The sequence below is a fragment of the Orbicella faveolata genome, unplaced genomic scaffold (genome assembly GCF_042242905.1).
Source record: "Orbicella faveolata isolate gen_17 unplaced genomic scaffold, um_ofav_v1 contig_14, whole genome shotgun sequence".
NCBI lineage: Eukaryota > Metazoa > Cnidaria > Anthozoa > Scleractinia > Merulinidae > Orbicella > Orbicella faveolata.
Window position 1 is genome coordinate 5,384,668 of NW_028301541.1, and position 19,390 is coordinate 5,404,057.

Here is a 19,390-nt window from a genome sequence, read left to right on the forward strand (position 1 = left end):
GACAGCCAGGAAAACTAGATAGAACTTCACGAGCTGAAATGCAATCCGAGCATTAAAATTTTACCCACAGACAAAAGTTTCTGGGCTTGTTCAAGCTGATACACTTTAACACTTGAATAGGCTGATGAGCTACCATATCGCAAAGTCACAGACAGCTCTCTCTCGTAGTTACTAACCTTAAGTCTGCGAACTAAATAAGGTAATTACACTGTTCTTACCCTTAACCAAGTCGCTCATGAGATTTCGAAGATAGTTGGTGGGCTTCTTTTGGCTCTCACATACGAGCACTATGTGATTGAGGTCCTCTCGGATGGTGTTCAATAGCTGGTATCCAGTGTTAACCTATAATAGCAAACCCCAAATCAGTCAACATCACTTCATCAAAGAGTAGCTTCCAAACGACTGTATGAAATCAAAATCCATAAATTTAGCAGCATTTGGACAATTAAAATAAACGAGACAAGCGCCCTGAATGAACCAACAGCGCACAGAGTAGTTTAGCGTTCCAAACATTAAATCTCCTTCCTGGTTGCTAGTTCAGTCTGGTATATTAAATCGAAATCCCTTGTTGATGATTTTCTTCATTCTCCACACCTGTTTGCTTGCCATTATATTGATATTGTAAGGAGAAATTAAGTCTTAATCACTTCTGTCATTTACTATTTACCTCGCGTTCAAAGTAGCGGAAAAGTGGATCCTTGATGTTGTCCAAGGTACGCTTCAATGGAGTCAAGTCCTACATTTAAAAAAGGCATACATCAAGACAAGTACAAGAAAAACAATAGTACTAACAACTATGCTAGGAGCCCAAGTTTTCTACGACTGAATAGTCAGCGAGGCCTATCCGAAGTGACTATCGCTCACGGGAAACGATGTCGAGTAGTCTAATTGATTTAGTAGACCAGCCAGTTTAGGAGTGACTAGCTTATAACACTTTCTGTATTTTTAGCCAAATCTCACAAATAATTTTCCCGACTTTCAACGCCAACGACCGGAGAATTACTCAGAGTAGCACACTCCATTGAGTGCCCCTCCAAAAAAAAAAAAAGAAAAAAAGAAAATTATATGGCAATAAGTGCGGAGCTTGGGCTAAAGGAGAGATGACTTTCAAGACATGGATACATTAAGGATCAAAAAAGCAATACATGGCTCTACTATCGAACTAGACCTTACTTTGGGTATCATACTGAGCCAGTTAGTAGCTGTGGTATGTAAGGTCCTCATCCAAGCTGGGCGGGGATCACTCTCTCGTCTTTTTTGCCTAATACATGCAAGTGTTGTATGGCAAAGTCAGAACACAAGAAATATGAAAATGTGGCACATTGTTTAAAGTGATTTTCGATTCAGGCAGCCGTCCACAATTACGAACTCTAAACTTGGAAACGAATTAATCAATGATAAATCTATCCATGACAAACTACGAGTATTTTAGACCGTATTTTCTTGCAAACGGCTGACTTGAACTTGATGGTATTCTGAAATGGTCAGAAACAGAACCGAATGGCTTTTAAGTATTTTGAGCATTTGTCCCTGCTATTTTAATTGAAACGTTTATCACAGCTTTCATTCGAGTCTGGGACGAGCCTGTAGCTCTAACTAAGTTAGCGTCGCCTAGCGTGACAGTCACTCAGATGATTTACATTTAAATCCTATCAAAGCCGTTTAAGGTACAAAATGTTTGCGGATTGTTTTAAACAGTTTTTTTAGTGTACAGATAGATTTAGCACTAGGCCCTTTATTTTTTCATTTTCATTAAAAATCGAACAACCAAGTTAGCTGTTTTGGGGATTGCTACACTATGGCAGGCAAACCGATCTATCATTCTAGCAGATCCGTTGTATGTCTTACACGGTGTAGAATCACGCGTAATTAATCAAAAGAGTTAACATAAAATATCACTGGAGTGGATGGACTCGCTTGCTAAAGAAATTCACTTTATGAGTTAAATTTCATTTCAAGATATATCTAAGAAAAACTATAGTAACAACAAAACGCTCAACAACAAACTGAAGGCTAAACAAGAAACAAAAGCATGGCGTGCATGAGAGTTTGAGGTGAAACGAATGTATTGCAGAAGTTTAAACGCACGTGTGCATACTTTCATCTTGTCACACTTATGTGCACGAGCGAGCGGCACGTGCCATACTTGCTTGCATGGATGATATGAGTCGAAGTGCACCTTGAACGCACAAGAATCACGTGCCATACTTACAATCTCTTACTGCACTCGTGTTTAGTACTTCACTTTAAACGCAACATTTACAACACTTTAAGTTTTAACGAACTGTACATATCCGGGCAATAGGCTTTTAGGAAAGGCTTACCTTTAAATACCTTTAATCCAACATGGTTTATAGTCCAATTACACCTGTGTACTCTAAGTTTTATTTTATAAAAGCCATTACTTACTTATCATGAATCCCATGCATGATTGGAAAGGTTCACTCTAAAATACCTTTATTCCAACATCGTTTTTTTTAACGAATTACAGCCTTCGTACTATCAGTTTTATTTTTTAAAAGCCATTACTTACTCATCGTGAATCCCATGCATGATTGGTGGAAACTCGACTTCAAGAGGCTGGCCTAAGCTTTAAATGAAATGTTCAACATGCATGAAGGCTGGAGTTTACAGGAAGTCACAGAACTTCGAGAATGGAACCAAGAAGGAGATGTATGAAAAGGTTGTATTCGGTTTGAATCGCTTAAGCTAAGAAATTTCTAAAATGATCTTGATCAGAATGAGCTGTTTTCATTTTAAAACACAGAAATACCTTAGTGTACAATAAATTTTTCCAATATAGCAGAGTTGTTTCAAATATGGGAAACGTAACCATTGCAAAAACCATTGCCAATAACGAAAGTAAGCATTTTACTGATAGTATTTGTCAAAGTTCAGAAAACACAATTCCTGATTATTACTCACTCATGCGGAATGCTACCAACCTGAAGGAGTGGCCAGGGCCAAAATAGCAGTGAAGGTAAAAAACCTTTGAGAGATGTAACTGGGATTAAAGAATAGGTCGACCGTCGTGTTGTTTGACTGATTCGTTCCGTTATGTCAGTGTAATCTACTCAGTCCGATAACGAAAGAATTTCTATCGAAATCTGAGCTTGGTTTGAAAGAAACGTTTTGAAGGCAGTCTTTTTTTCTCTTAACCGAATACAACCTTTTACATCAAAGAAAAGAAGTCGCCAGTTTCATGGATTTGTTGTAGGATGTTAAAAAGCCAGGAAGCGAGATTGTTAACGTTTTCCACCGCAGAAGAAGTACCGATTCACCACGATTAACAGTTGAAGATTCCCACAAGAAGCAAGCTCGAAGAGTAATGTTAGAGAAAAAGATTCAGTTATCTTATCGCTGAGATATTAGCCGAGCCGAAAAGGGTGATCACATGAGATTTCAGAAGTTAAAATAAACATTATTTCCCCAAGCACCCACAACGAAGTATGCCAAACCCGTTGCCATATAATGAGATTTAAAAAGAATGAAAACGAACCGGAAAGTTTGGAGAGGAGCCGAGGCCAAAGCTGGTATATGCAATAAACCGCATGCGCGAATGAAGACTCATTAATTAGCAACGGGTTTGCAGCATATTAAGGCAATATAGATGCAAGTAAGAAAGTTAGCCACCAAACTAGCAAAGAGCGATTAATATTAAGCCTGAACGAATGGTTGTAAAAAATGAGAAGTGATAAAGTTATCAAAAGATTTAAAGGACAACAAAAGAGAGAGAAATTAAACATTTTAAAAATCAAAGCACTTTTAAAAATAACGTTTTCAAATACTACAGTTATATACTTACATCAAAATTATCAAAATATAGCGTTAATATTTTAAAAGAAAATACATGTAGTTCAAAAAAATAATCTCATAGTTAATTCAGTTTAGACAAAATCAGGACAGATTTTAATTTTTTTCAAACATAATTATCACAAGGACACTTTCATTGCTACTGTGGTAAATTAAATATCTGTGTTAGACGACAACGAGTAATTTTTCCAGGTTAATTTCCAAGTTTAACATATTAATTCTTATTAGTAGTCACCATGCAACTTTTTTATACTGTCAGTCAGACCGAAAAACATCAACCTATACCTCAGTCAATAAGTTTTTTTTCTGCTTAAATCCCATCAGTTTTCAACTGAGAACGTACAAATATTGTCGGAAAAGTCTTGAAGTCGATCAGCCTTGTAAGTTAGGGCTCGTCAACACTACGCCGGAGGAATTTAAAAACGCAACAATCACCGGTCATTTTGGATTTGTGTTTGAGGAAAACTCGGGCAGGGTAATCACATGATTATCGTGACGCCATCGCTTTCGTAAAAGCTCCGTTTTCAAAATGTTTTCCGTCCACACGAAAACGAAAAGCCGGCGTTTTCAAATTCCTCCGGTTTGAAGAGCGTTTTTGAAAAGCTCCGTTTACTTGACGGATTAGTGTGGACGGTAGGTCTAACCGGAGAAATAAAGCTGCGTTTTCAAATTCCTCCCGTGTAGTATGGACGGGGCCTCAAAGGATCACACTGCACAACATACCATTCTCGTCCACAGAGCCTGCGATCCTTTTGGTCAGCACAAAAATTAGAATCTCCTGGCTACGTTTTCTCTTATTTTTCTTTTCTTTCGTTTGTTTTACCAGCCAAAAGTAACGAAAAACATTGACAGAAAGACAGAAGCGTACATGAAAAGACAATTTAAATTAAAAACAAAAACAAAGAAGAATAACACGTAAAACTCTCTGAAACGCAATGCCTAAGTCAAGTACTGTCACCAGTCCTATTTAGGAATTAATGTTAAAACTTACCTAGCGGAGTCTGGGGAGTAGGCCAGCTCATCGTCATCACTCAACATCTGCATCTTAAGTAGCTTAGTAACCATGTCTTGTCCTGCATGCAAACGAGGTCGTGAGTAATCGACGTAAACAATGCAATGACACGAACAGTCACGTAAATAACGCCAAGAAGTAAAGAGCTATGTAAACAACACCGTGTTATAAACACAATGTCATAATGAACAATGTCTAAGCATTGCCATCGAGGAAAGTATGCCGTGATGAAAATAATGCCGAGATTAACAAGTTAGCAGATTAGCAATGCTGCAAACAACGCTTAAGAAATTTCCTAAAGAAAACAATGCGCGACAATGTCTTCACAAAAGCCACCTTTGTTTGCTTGGCGAGAAACGCCACGGTAAATGAGGACCGGGTTTCATGTAACCTCTCTCTACGAGTGGTGAGCTGTTTACAATCAAGGAGAGATGTTTTCTAAAAAATCTATTCAAGTTTCAACTACTTAATAATGTGCGGATAACGTGCTTGGAGGGATTAGCTTTGGACGTTTGACCATGCGCACGACAGTGGGAGACTGGGTCCACTAACCTTGCGTGGTGAGCAGTACTTTCTCTGCATTATTGGGCAGGCCGAGCCATGAGGGAGACTGGGCATCAGGAAGAGCTTCAGTCCACTGCAGAAATTGTTCTCGCCTGAGGTAAGGGTTTGGAGAGAGAAAAGGATTATTACTTGGCTTGAATCGTACAAGCGATAACTCAGGGCGAAACTTTGCAACAAGCATTAAAGTGTCTGATTGCTAGGTTACTGTTATGAAACAGCACCTTCGAGAGCCTAAAGTTTTCGAGTTTTCTATTTTCAAAGTTCCTGTTCTTTTATGGGGGCTTTTCGTACCTGATTCCTTCTGGCATGACGATCTTTTTGCCCATTTCTCCATCTACATCAAGAACCAACGGAAAGTCTGACTCAAAACTACTAACAGTGAAGAGGCGATTCACAAAGGAAGTCATGAGGCGCTGAAAGAAATCAAATACGTTAGAGACAAATCTCTTTCGTCACAAAAAAAAATCCTGGACTTCGCTGCCATTAAACGCATTTTCACACAACGCTACTCAGCAGCAACAGAGAGGTGGTGTTAGGTGACGGTACAGATAAAGGCTGCGAAAAATTCTGTACTTTATTCTAGCCAGCAGAAAAGATGTAAACCTGATCAAAATCGTTGTCAATACGTCCACCATAGATGGCCTGGGACAACAGTGTTTGTATGGCGTCCCATGGAACTTTGTTAGGAGGCAGATTGGTACGGCCCTAGAAACGAAAGGGAAAAAAAAGACAATTTTGGATTAGTCCCCTTAGCATGACATTCGGTAAGAAAGAAAACAAGAGCGTGACGTTCGCGTGCCGCTACACCACTTAATTATCACACACCTGAGCGACAGAATCCAGCCAGGTGTCAAGTGTGTCACAGGCGACTCGCAAATCTGACTCACTGAACTCGTAACGCTTGGACCATCCCAGAGGAACATAACGCAGACGCTCTTGAACAATGGCATGGAACCACGCTAACAGGAAATACAGACGAGCTCTCTCACTGGGAGCCTGGGGAGAGTCAGATATAAGACGTCAACAAGTTAAGTCGAACACAATACCACAGTCGAGAGTAACATGAACATGGAGTAATGTGGATTTCTGTAGGAAATCATGATGAGGAGGATCATGATCATGACGACACCACAGGCGCAAATCACCGCTTCTAAGGTCGTGTTCTACTGGGATCAACCGTTTCAACCGCAACTGGTTCGAGTTGATACGCCTGACGTTTCTCAACGGCACAATTTTCCAGCCGTTTTCAGTTGAAACGTGGTAAACCGCTGCCAATGCTTTTTTAACCGTTTAAAGCTGGTTTGAGGCTGGTTGAAAAAATTGTACAACCAAACCAACCGAAAACGGTTTTTCCTCAATGGAACCAAAAAAACCCAACCGAGCAGAAACGGTCGATCCCAATAGAACACGATCAAAGCTTCCAGTGTTAGATCAAACACGATCGAGTGAGTATGAAATGCTTTTAATCGGTAAGACATATGTCGTTTTCGGTTGATCTTCGTAAAAGTACCGAAACTTTCTGATTGCTTTTGCCCATTCACAAACTAACACGAACAAAACAAAAACTGCCACAGAGCGGCTAACGGAATAATTTACGTTGCTTAGCAACCTCTGCTGAATACTGCAGGCTCAGGCTCACTTATGGTCGTAAACGATCTTTATTCTCAGGAACTGATTTTCAGGTTTTCACTGACCTTACACATCCTCGCTGCAGGTACGGCGCTGAAGGTTCGCAACAGATTAGCCTTCACACCCGGAGGAGGCTCGAACACAAACACACGGGAAGCCCTCAGTAAATTCACTGGAACCTGATATCACAAAAGACAAAATGATACGTTAGCGACCTTAATCTGCAACGGTTATCCACAATAGAAGATTTTAGCCTCTTATTCTCATGAGCTTTTTCCGCATTCTGCGCGGAGATTGGAGCGAGAGCAAAAAAATCTACGAAGCAGGGGGCGGTGAGGTAAGCGAGGGAATGTCACCACCCCCTGCTTCGTCGATGTTTTTGCTCTCGCTCTGGAAAGCTTGCTATTTAGGCTATGCTCGTCTTGTAATCACAGTTTGTCAGTATTGCGTATCAAACAACGTCATTAGAAGCTACTTTACCTTTGGATTAATCTCCATGGTCATGAACAGCCTAAAGCTGGCGTGTGGGTTCAAGGAGTGCAGTTTCTTCTCCAGAGTTACCAACCATTGAGGAGCCAGATGAACGTTCTTTAGCAGAACCCACCTGAAGTGAAGACGGACAAGAAAAAGCAAAGGCGTTAGGTTGGATGTCTGGTCATTTGGCGAGTATTGCTCAAGTTTCTTAGACTAAAATTGCTTGGGCGGTTTTCAGATTCATGCTTAAAACAGACGGCAGAAGTACTTTGAAATACTAAAGAACAGTAAACGAACACCAACCTTCCAGACTTGGTAGCAGAGTTGATAGCTTTGTCAGCAAGACTGAAACCCTCAGCAGACCCTGAACAATCGGACAACGAATAATAAACACCAAGATCAATTTAAAACGCGGCACAAACTCTCTGTTAATTAAGGAATCAAGAACAAACGTCTATGGGGTACCCTTGTGCTACAGGTTTTCTTTCTTCTTTAGAAAAGAGAAAACCTCTAAAAACAAGGGTATTTATGGGATGATAGACTACGAGTAGTCCCTCTTTCGCTTAGTCCGTCGAGCGTGACCATAAATAAACCTCTCCGAAACCTCCTCGAAACCACGAAATCCTGGGGTTGCTTATCGCCCTCGTGCGGGTTTGTTTACGGTCTCGCTCGACGTATTAAGCGAAAGGGGCACTTTTCGCAGTCTAATGGGATGGGAACTTACCGATGGCAATGGAAGTGCACTGTTTGTTCTGTTCTGCAGCAAGATCATCCACCCATCCGCTTGCATCATAGCCTGTCACGGAACACAGCAACAGTGGCGTAGAGGCCTTGACCTGTTGAAGTCAAGAACAATACTGTTAACACCGCATCTTCCCTAACAAACAACCAGCCAAAGTATACGAATTCTTAAGCAACACTGCAAGACTTTCAAAACCTAGTTAACTCTTGAGTCGTCGAAGCGAGCCTCTTTCCTTAAGCTGTAAACTCAACGCGAGTCCAACTTTTTAGTTTGTGGACAAAACTCTTTTGAGTGACCATTTAAATGAAAGGTATTGAGCAGTACTTTCATTTGGATGAAACACTGATGTATGACCATTCAAATGAATGCTTTTAAGCAGCATTTTCGCATGCGACAAACCTCATTTTCAACAACAGATGCTAGGTCCAGTCCTTGCTCTGCATCGTGCATGAAGTTCTCGCCGAGTATTGTTTGCACAACTTTGTGGCTCATGGCCAACATTCGGTCAGGACGTAACGCTTGGATCACCAGCAACTGATGAACGGCTTGGCCATGGTTTGCTGCAAAGGAAAAGGAAAATAACAAACTTTTTATCCTTGCACAGGATGCAGGTTATAGTTCACGCATTTTCTCTTAAAAGTTTAGCGGTTTAGTATGGGTATCTTATCAGAGCGGTTTTCACTTGTGTCGAAAAAGTAATTGGCTTGCATTGCTACGCTAAACGAATGACTTAAAAAAACTCGCGCCACTTTTTCATCCAATCAGAAGTAAAATCAAAACCAATCATGACTGACTCGCAAACGTTTTCCCGCGCTTTGCGTCAGCTACATGTATCTACTTCGAGCTTTGATTGGTTCACTGTCTTGTCTGTACCCTTTGTGATTGGTTAGAGTGATTACTGTGGTTTTGGTTTTACGATAATCAATTCAAAACTGCACAAATAAGGCCACTGCGGCGTTAGTATTACGTAACATTCCCTAATAATCTAAGCAGAAAATAGATATTTGTGTGTGTGGTCCCTTTAAGAAGAGGTTTCAAGGTAGCACCGAGTTCGGCTCCCAATAAAGTCAGTTTGGAAAAAAAGTCCCTTACACAGAGAAAGTTCAGAGTCCCAGCAAGCCGGCACATTGCGTTCAGGTTTACCAGACTCCAGCCACTCAAAGAAATCCTGAAAAAAATGTTACAGAAATATATCACTGAGTAATAATGAAGGTAATGATTTACTGCAGTTAACAGGATACTAGGGGACTTTCATCCGACCCTTGTCGATTAACTAAAGAGTTATTCTTCTTACCTTACGGTTGAACTTCATGTATGCTTGGAGCTCCTTAAAAGCAGGCAGCTTGGACAAACGAACCACGGCTGCGGCCTGTGAAAACAGCAAAAGACAGCTCTCACTACTTGAACGAACTTGTTTCATACAGGTACATCTCAATGCGAGGCTTAGTTTAAATGCTTATGCCAGAACACAAAGTATTCCATCGGTTTCCCGCCTCCTACAAGCTTTGTGATTGGTTCAACTAACTTGCGCGACGTTCTCTGACCAATCACCTTGAACATGCTGTTTCTTTCAACCAATCAGAAAACCAAAACCAAACGCAACTAGGCTTTCCAGTGTTTTCCAGCTCTAGTTCGCGCAATCATGATAACGGCTACAAGAGAGCATTTTTCAGAGCAATTTCGACAGAAATTGTAAATTTTCTTTACCAGCGCGCTTTTTTAGTCATTTTATTAGTTCAAAACGCTTCTACGCCGTGAATATTCCACGTCTTTTCGGTACCTGTTCAGGTGCAAGTCCGTCAATTTTCGGTGGCTTTCCTGACAGCACAGTTTCTCCTCCACGCAAAAACATCTCAAACTCATCCTCATATTCAGTCTCTCTGTAAAAACAAATTGTCTGTCAACACATTTATACCTTTCCGTCCTAAAACTAAAATGTAAATACTCCTCACTGGTTTTCTTATATTTCTTTAGATTTTAGTGCGGAGAATTTTGTAGTACATTAAGACATTATAACGTAAAATATTCAACTACACACCCAGGCAATCCACGTAGATAAATACGGCATAGTAACATGGCAAACGTGATTCTGTCATCGTGCATCATGCCACGGGCGACTCTGTTGTAAACGACCTGAGGAAAAGAAGGTTACCAAATCCAATCAATGGTGCTGTGAGCTCTGTAGAAATTGCGTTACGCGTCACAGTGACACGTAACACAATCTCTATAGAGAAGCCGTGACAAAATGTAACAAACCATAGAGTTGTTGTGTGAAAATGTCGAAGAGAGGAAAGATTTAGACTGTAAATACGTATCGCTATACAGGCACGACATGCAACCAAACAGTTAGTGATATCACTTTTATTTACCTGGAACAAGTCGCTTGACAAAACTTTCAACCTCTGCTGTGGATCTTTCATGTTTTTCAGTTTGGGATTCTCGTACAACACGCACTGAAATATATCCAGGAAAAACTGCAGAGAAAACTGGTACAGGAAGTGAACCTGAAGGGACGGAAAAATAACAGTTTTCCGTTAGAGTGAAGGATAAAACAGTTAACAAACGGTTATTTCATGCCTCATATTTACTATAGCGCCAATAGAACATCATAATTTGAAGATCTTGTATGTAAACGTAAATCAAGCCGATCACTCCAGACTTGCAACACCTGTTTTATCGCTGGTTTGCTGTCTGACTCACCAAGTTCAGTCCTTCCATAGTGAAGTAGATACTGCTACAGTAGTGTGACAGAGCTCCGTACTGATCTGATACAGCTTCAACCTCCGCCATCACCACATCCGTCTCTTCTACTTTACGAGTGATCTCAGCCGCTTCTTCCTTGAGCTTTTCCAGAGTTGCAATGATTCTAAGGCGGAAAAAAGTTCACACGTTAAAAATGTTCAAATGTTGTTGTTTATAGTGGTCAATGCGCTTAGCAACACCGATAAACAACTACAGCCATAAAGTGTTCAGCGCGGACTTAACCCGCGACCTCCGATTTCAAGTCCGGCGCCCTAACCACTCCACCGCGCTGCCCCCTCAAAGTAACCGTCACAATGTAAGACGAAACAACATATCAAACTTTTGAAATACCCTTGAGCTTTGATTTGCTCAAAAGAATTTTTGACAGGGACCTGCCAAGACAACACTTGTAAAGCCCAGGAAAAACGTTGGTTAAGAATTTTAAAAATTCCAAACTGACCTATCGTCATCAAGGATTCTTCCTTTGGCATCATTCAAGGCTTGTAGCAAAGACTTCTCAAGATGGCGAAGGCGAAGATGAAATTCGCCTAGAAAAAGAAAAGAGTATTACAATTAACTTTCTTTAACTCCAAAAGAAAAAATGAGACAAAGAGGTTTTTAATTCATACAAAATCTCAATTACCGTCACATTCTTAAATGACGAAAAAGTAATTTCTAGTTTGAAAATCACACACTTAGCGAATCATCTGTTTTTTTTATTATTATTTAATGGAAAAAGCATTCCCTACTCGATTTACATATATGTTTAATTTTACGATATTTGCAGTTTCTCTTCAACAGAACTTTTTCAGACTTAAGCTGATATCTCGTAGGCTAAGCTCAATCTCTTTAGCTAGAGATGAATAGCCCTTGCTACGGTTAGTTTGTTCTCATTTGCATTACAATGTAATCCAAAGTGGATGCGAGGTAAATTTCGGGCAGAAATATTTAAATGCGAGTAAGAGGAATTAGCCATAAATGGCCTATTGTAACGATTGGACGAAAGTGTCATGGATAAAAGCGAGAACAAATGTGGGGATACCTTGAAGCTTAAGAAGGTCAGATCTCTTTTTATCCACATCAGGTCTCTCAGCTTTCAGCACTTGATTCAAACACTGACTCTGTAGACTGCTGCGAGTCACTGTGAAGTTTACAAACGTCACTCGACTGCACAGGTCTGGAGCAAACTCCACCTGAGTTGAACAAAAAGATAATTATGAGCTCAAAACAACAAAATAAAGATTAAAGATAGTTTTTAATTAAAAATCCGAGGAGAAAAACAAGGGCTCTCTATGGCAGCGTTTTGTCAAAAGCTTACAACAGTTCAGTTGTAATTCGGTCAAGAAATGGTAAGAGTCCTTTTGAAGTCAGAACCACATGTCACGTTACTTAGCAAGGCCGCAGCTAAAACTGCGGGCTCGTTTAATTCTGCAGGTGACAGACAAGAAGCATCTGCTACTTTCACATGGAATATTTTGCTTCCAGTTATGCGGTCATGTGGTACATGTAACCCAATGTTTAAGCAAGGGGATGTTTTGTGTCTTACCGTAGGGTCCCTTGTGGAGAGGAAGATGGTAAATGACGGTGACAAATCAATATCCTGGTCTCCTATAGTAATAAGAACTCGACCGCCAGTGCGACGTAACTCACGGTTTAACACAGGGTTGAGGATTGGATCGTAACTTTCAACATCCTGTTCACAAATAATCACGAAATAATAAATAAAATAAGTCAATGAGTTACAAGAGAAACACCAGATCAAATTCATTTGGCTTACAGCACAAGCAAGATTCTCCACTTGGAACAAAAGCAAATTGACCAAAAACGACCACTCGGTTATTCGGAAAGACTTGACTTTTCAATGTTTCCGGGCCTGTTTATTTTTTGTTTGCCTTTAATTGAAAGGGATGTTTGGCAGGATTGACATCAAAGCTAACAGAACCAAAATCATCTGCCCTCTACCAGTGTGACACAAGTGGCCATATTGGTCTTGTGCACTGTTTACATTTTACTTGGTGTGTTCAGAAACTGTCTCAAAGTAAAATAAAGGCCTCATTTCAGTTAAATAACAGTGTGCCTGTATACCAGTAGGATTTTTTTTAAAAGCCTTCTATTCCATTTACCTGAACAAGAAGAGGGTTGCCAAACCTCAGAGCACTCTCTAGATTCTTACGGAAGGCGTCATCAAGGAAACTATAAAAGAAAAAATTCCGCAATTAGTAAAACGAACAATTAGTAAAACCTCAAAGATGAACCGAACGGAAAAGACTTCCACCAACTGGTGCAGTAGTTTATCAACTTAGCAAAGAAGCAGCTTCATAGTGAGTTCTCTTTGTACCTTGTTTTGTTGATCTTTCTTCCCTTGTACTCGTTCAACAAGAACTCAGTGGCTTGTCCTGACGGGTCAATGATCAGAGGATAGCGATTGAACCTCTTCAACATAATGGCATTCTCTGTGCACAGGTCATCTGCTGGTAAGCAGTTGGCTTGCCATTGGAGTCGCTCATCAGCAGTGGACAAATACTGTGTACAAGACAAGACAGGAAACCTTGAACAACTGCTAAGATTCAAGATAGTGACCTTCTTACGATGAGTGCCCTCGATCGTCATATAAGAGCCCCGGTCAAAGAAGCACCCCTGTCTACTAAGAGCCCTCATAAGGGACATTTTCACAACTCTAATGTAAGCCTTCAAAGTACAGCTGAGTTAGTTTTTAGTTGACATCGATTGTTTTCAAGAGTGTTGCCACGCGTAGATATGTTAAGATAATATGAGAGAAGAATATGGAGAAACACATATAATTAAAATAAAATAAACCGCCTTCCCTGAAGTTCCTGATAATCACTTTCTTGTGCATGGAAAAATTAACAATTAAGGATGAACTTATAAGTACAACATGTAACTGAGTGTCACCTCACCTCTACTCGTGCAATATCAGGTCTAAACTGAATGTTTGCTTGTTGTAAATGAGCTGCCCAGGAGGTGAAGAGATTCTGACGAAGCTGTTGATCGAAGTACCCTGAAAAGAAACAAATCAACTCATACAATCACTCGTGTGTACCACTACAATTTTCGTAGTAACAAACAGCCGATCATCTTTAATGTCTCGTAAAATCTGCAAGATCAGTCAATTTTGGAAGACTGGATTCTGACAAGGCACTTGTTTGCCGTAGTGCTTAATTACCTCGATAATAGCTCTACAAGTATTCGCTTGGTTTGTGACGCAATCCTAACAAAATATTTCGTGACGAGGTAAAGAACGCTTGCTAAATTCTACTAGAGTTTTCTTACCTGCATAAGCCAGGAAGGCTGATGACAGAAGCACATCTCCCACAATAGTACCCATCTGTGTTTGGAAGGCGTTACTGCCTGTCTCCCATCTCTGCCTCTCTACTGACAGACTTCGCAACAGAGCAGTGCTGCGACTCACCTATGATTTGCAACAGAACCTAGTCAATGTTGCAACTGATTTCCAAGGTCAGTAAGACACCAGTTGTCTGCCCCTCATCAGAAACTATTTTTTATTTCCTCATGTTAATCCGTGCACCTTACTGGATTATCGAGACTTCATTTATAGCTTCGTTGGGAGGACAAAGCACTTGTTAACCTAAATTTCTTTTATCAAGTTATTACGCTGAGAAAATCATGTTATTCGCTTCACGTCCTGAAGAACGTTACAAATTTCGCAGATTATTAAAGCATTAGAGATTCACTCCTAACAATCCTTGAAAATGCTTGATTCAAGTCAAAAGGTTTTTTCTTTCTGGGGTTTCCAGGTTCTGCTTCATCCACTTGCCTGCCTGTACTTTTCTGGAATAACAAAGTTTAACTCAGTGAGTAAAGAACTTAAAAGATGATCAGTCTCACCTTAGCTTCAACTGCGGCAAGGTCGGCCTTGATAGCCTGGGCCTGACTGATCAGCCCGGCATATTCCTCTTTGTAGCGTGCAATACTCTTCTCAAGTTCAGCGATAACATGGCTAATTTCGTCCGCCTGAAACGGAAAACAAACCACAGAGTCATTAGGCATGCCATGAATCACACTGTGTACAACTTCTTATATCGGGTAGCAAGTGATTTTAGATATTGTAATCTCAAAAGGTTCAATTCGCTACAGACAACGACAATTACAGAACTACAAGACACTGAACAACCCCACCCTCTCTTTGACAGTTGGATAGCATAAAACTGAGACTGGCTTTGCATAAGAATGACAAGGGAAACAGGGGCCTTCTAACAAGACGGAGCTAAAATCTCCAGATCTAAAATGTTCGCTCGTTGTGCTGTAAAACATCCATTTCTCACCTTGATTCTGCTGGCCTGTGCTTCGATCTCCAAGCTCTTAAGTTCATTCCTCAATGGGTCTACCTTTGTAAGCATGTCTGCATAACTGATCTGTAACATTAGCAATAAAATCGATTAGTATTCCTATGTTGGCACCCATACCTATGTGTAGGCAACGTGTGGGAAAATTCACAGCTCTAAGGCACCGTCCACACTACGCCGAAGAAATTTAGAAATGGACGTCTCCATCAAGAGACGCATCAAATGTTTCCTGTCCACACTGCGCCGGAGAAATTTAGAAATGGAGGTTTCAATCAAAAAACGCATGAAATGTTTTCTGTCCACACTACGCCGGAGAAATTTAAAAACACAACAATCACCGGTCATTTTGGATTTGAGGAAAACTCGGTCAGGGAAATCACATGATCATCGTGACTTCATCGTTTTCGAAAAGTTCCGTTTTCAAAACGTTTGCCGTCCACACAAACGCAGTCAGCGTTTTCAATTTCCTCCGGTTTGAAGAGCGTTTACGAAAAGCTCCGTTTTTGTGACGGATTAGTGTGGACGGTAGGCCTAACCATAGAAATAAAGCCGCGTTTCCAAATTTCTCCGGCGCATTGTGGACGGGCCTAAGCTTTTGACATGTTGTTCAGTTAATGTGCGCCTTCCGCACAATTTACTTTTGAACTACTTTACTTCTCTGAGTTTGGATCAAGTATATCTCCAATTACCACCAATTTGGCGTCTTTCTATGAAACATAGAAGCTAAACTAAAAGTTCTATTGCCGCTTTTGGGGGTTAAATAATAATAAAGAGTTTTTTTAGAGTTAAAAGCTCCGTCATTTTAAAATGTACCTGTGCAATGGACCATTTCACAAGAGGACCACAAGCCAAACTGGCTCGGTTCACTTTCTCAAAGTTGTAGTCAGGGTTGCTGAGGTACTTGCTGACCATTATTTTCCGGATGTCATCTCTAAAATGGAGAGAAAAGGTCTTATAGTTGTCTCACATTTGGTGGGCTTTGTTATTCACTGTCTTATTTTCAGGGGAGGTTACTACCGGAATGTTAAGTTACCCTGTTTTAGGGACGATCTCGCTACTTACGAAATGTCCTCTGTCGAGAAGTTCACAATGGTGGAAATGAAGTTGTCCTTGATGATGACACCTCGAATGGTCCTCCAGTCTGTAGCCTGCTCTCCGAGCAACAAACAGATGGATTCCAAGGCAAGCTTGACTGCAGGGGGAGGGTTACCCATGGAACGAACCTCCACAAGATGCTGCTTCTTGATCGACTTAACAGCTGTGAAAGGAAACAATCATTTACCCATTTCAGTCCCAAACTTACAATATAAATTCTCCTTACTGTCTTCAACACAATTCGTTTATGTTGGATTTGAGAATTTGGTGGTACATCATTTCGACTTCCCCTGGTTCAAGATTCTGTTTAATGCTGTGATCTCGACGTTGTATCGATGCCGATATTTGACTTTGATTTATTACGTTGTAGATCTTACTCTCAAGTCAGTTAACAAAATCCTCATGTATAACCATCCAAATGAACGCTATTAAGCGGTATATTCATTTGGTACCGTCCACTTCCGGCTTGCAATGTCTCTAAGATCAGTGTCAGCGGAATATTTGTCACAACTGTGCTTTGGTAGTTTTGTACGGGTACAGCGCTATGCTCTGGAAACTTACCCATCTTTGCATCCTGCACGGCTGGTTCTACTTTGGCAAGTTCTGCCATCACACTGGTTTGCTTCTCTTTTATCTCCTTAGTTTGTTTCTGAAAAAGCACAAACAAATACCAATCAAGGCCAGAGACAACTGCCACAATAGGCACATATACCCATTGCAAACCTATTTTTCAACACCACATGCCGTGAAAAGCTTGCAATTTCGGTAACAGCTCTCTTTGCTTAGCTCTCTTTGTTAAAAGCCTGGCGATTTAACTGCCCCAACGTCCTAACCTCGATCGTAGCTTGAATTTCCATGGATGCAACTTTCTTCTTCTCTGCTTCTTGCTGGTCTTTAACCTGGAAGATAATTTGCAAGTTGTATCAGACCAACAAACATTATTTTAGACTCGGAAGACCTGTACAGCACAGTCATTAGCTCCATATATATTTCTTTTGGGACTGGTTGAGAGAATTTCCTTTCATATCAAGCTATCAGTACGATGATCAAAATATCAGATACCAGATGCTGTATGTTTGCTGGTAACTTTACAGAGAGAAGTAACTTTTACAGCTACATCACGTTAAAAAAGCAACCAAGAAATGGGTGCACTTCTATTCTGTCTCTAGAAACGTTCATATTGACCTACTGCCTTTTAAGAAAACGTGCTCGAGTTTTAACTCACCATCTGTTTGAGTTTCTGATTGGCAAGGGCATTCTTTGCCTCCAGTTCCTGACTCTTGAGTGACAGACTCTTTTGAAGCTCTTCAACCTAAAACAGAGGTAAGTATAATGTAATGCCACTAACTGTAACGCGATGTAATTCAATATATCAAAGAGTAACGCAATGCGAAAGAACGTAATATCTCTGTTACAAACGTAAGAGAGATTGACGCTATTGTAAGAAGTGTCCTTCAGTTATGTTTCAAACCTGTTTGGTCTTATGACTTAACAATATAACAGAAGTAGTCCTTTGAAGTCTGGTTGATAATTTTCTTTATTCTCATCACCATTCTGCTTGACTACGTTAGTATGTATCAATTCTGTATGGGGAAATTGGATTTTGATCACTTCCGCAATAAATAAGAAGTTCTTACCTGGTCTACAGTCTCACGGATCTTCTGCAAACCAACATTCAAGTGAAGCTGTTGCTCTTCAAGGTCAGATCTCTTCTCGTTAAACAATTTCACCTAAACATAACACAGATATCAGTCACACAGTAACACTTCTTTCATAAGTGAACTAGGGCCAGGAAAAAAAAGTATAACCCCCACTACAGAAAAGGGAGTCGCGGTAGCATAATGGTTAGTGCGCTCGACTACGAATTGAGCAGTCTGGATTCGAGCCCTGGCCGGGGACATTGTGTTATGTTCTTGGGCAAGACACTTTACTCTCACAATGCCTGTCTCCACCCAGGTGTATAAATGGGTACCACCGAATTTAGTGCTGGGGGGTAACCACGCAATGGACTAGCATCTCATCCAGGGGAGAGTAGAAATCCTCCTAATCGCTTTAGGCTGCAAAGAAACCAGAGACGTGATGGGTCATTTGGCTCGTAAAAACACTTTACCCTTGACCTCTCACTACACAAAAGGTTGACACCGGATTATTGAAGGTAACCTGAACTCTCACTCAACAATTAGACAGATAGATGGATTGCACTATCACTTACGTAGTGGTTAATGAAATCCAGATAGTGACGAGGCGTGATGGCCATCACACGACCTCCTCTCTTAGCTAACCTCGAGTTGGCCTGGTGCAGGGTTTGGTGAACATACACAAATGCGTTGATGACTGCTTCTCTGTGGCTGGGATGCATGGGCAGGTCTTCATAGACTTTGGGAAGGTAGTCTGGTGGAGTGTACTGTAGACGCAACAGAAAACAGGTCATGATAACGACAATGATTCTTAAAAACTTTCCAATAAATGAAGAGGGAAAAACGTGATCTTGAGTGTTTGGGTATTTAATCCACAGTGTATCCACAGTGAAGGCACAAACAGTTAGGTCCCATCCACACTTAGGCTCGATTACCAGCCGCTGTTCGGGAAAGGAGCCCGCGCTCCTCCCCCGAACTCTTCCGGGGAGGAACGTAGACCGGACTCGAGAAAGCGGCGGAAATCGAGCCTAATCCACACTACGCCGGAGGAATTTGAAAACGCAGCTTTATTTCTACGGTCAGGCCTACCGTCCACACTAATCCGTCACGAAAACGGAGCTTTTCAAAAACGCTTTCCAAACCAGAGGAAATTGAAAACGCCATCTTTTTGTTTTGAAAACATTTTGAAAACGGACCTTTTCAAAAACGATAGCGTCACAACAATCACGTGATTTCCCTGCCCGAGTTTTCCTCAAACATAAATCTATCTATTGCTACTTTTTTAAATTCCTCCGATTTAGTGTGGACAGAAAACATTTAATGCATTTTCAGAGTGTAACCTTTATTTTCAAATTCT

At 40.7% G+C, this 19,390-nt stretch overlaps 1 protein-coding gene across 2 annotated transcripts in view; it reads right to left on the reverse strand.

Moving 5' to 3' along the window:
- LOC110068455 (cytoplasmic dynein 1 heavy chain 1-like) overlaps positions 1-19,390 on the reverse strand; it is a 54,769-nt gene that overhangs the window by 3,982 nt on the left and 31,397 nt on the right. Inside the window, exons 56-91 of one of the 2 annotated variants that reach the window (XM_089286316.1) lie at positions 18,609-18,800; positions 18,034-18,126; positions 17,622-17,708; positions 17,230-17,295; positions 16,958-17,045; positions 16,364-16,559; positions 16,115-16,232; positions 15,281-15,370; positions 14,844-14,969; positions 14,268-14,406; positions 13,895-13,995; positions 13,315-13,499; positions 13,100-13,169; positions 12,523-12,669; positions 12,019-12,169; positions 11,437-11,524; positions 10,935-11,100; positions 10,604-10,738; positions 10,273-10,367; positions 10,015-10,114; positions 9,529-9,603; positions 9,327-9,402; positions 8,634-8,794; positions 8,217-8,328; positions 7,796-7,856; positions 7,499-7,622; positions 7,084-7,197; positions 6,215-6,385; positions 5,993-6,094; positions 5,681-5,802; positions 5,378-5,481; positions 4,805-4,886; positions 2,534-2,590; positions 1,174-1,261; positions 668-736; positions 219-342 (exon numbers count right to left, since the gene is read on the reverse strand). In XM_089286316.1, coding sequence (XP_089142442.1) covers positions 219-342; positions 668-736; positions 1,174-1,261; positions 2,534-2,590; positions 4,805-4,886; positions 5,378-5,481; positions 5,681-5,802; positions 5,993-6,094; positions 6,215-6,385; positions 7,084-7,197; positions 7,499-7,622; positions 7,796-7,856; positions 8,217-8,328; positions 8,634-8,794; positions 9,327-9,402; positions 9,529-9,603; positions 10,015-10,114; positions 10,273-10,367; positions 10,604-10,738; positions 10,935-11,100; positions 11,437-11,524; positions 12,019-12,169; positions 12,523-12,669; positions 13,100-13,169; positions 13,315-13,499; positions 13,895-13,995; positions 14,268-14,406; positions 14,844-14,969; positions 15,281-15,370; positions 16,115-16,232; positions 16,364-16,559; positions 16,958-17,045; positions 17,230-17,295; positions 17,622-17,708; positions 18,034-18,126; positions 18,609-18,800 — 4,075 coding nt within the window. The remainder of the gene's footprint in view (positions 1-218; positions 343-667; positions 737-1,173; positions 1,262-2,533; positions 2,591-4,804; positions 4,887-5,377; positions 5,482-5,680; positions 5,803-5,992; positions 6,095-6,214; positions 6,386-7,083; positions 7,198-7,498; positions 7,623-7,795; positions 7,857-8,216; positions 8,329-8,633; positions 8,795-9,326; positions 9,403-9,528; positions 9,604-10,014; positions 10,115-10,272; positions 10,368-10,603; positions 10,739-10,934; positions 11,101-11,436; positions 11,525-12,018; positions 12,170-12,522; positions 12,670-13,099; positions 13,170-13,314; positions 13,500-13,894; positions 13,996-14,267; positions 14,407-14,843; positions 14,970-15,280; positions 15,371-16,114; positions 16,233-16,363; positions 16,560-16,957; positions 17,046-17,229; positions 17,296-17,621; positions 17,709-18,033; positions 18,127-18,608; positions 18,801-19,390) is intronic. The other variant, XM_089286317.1, reaches the window with a different exon arrangement.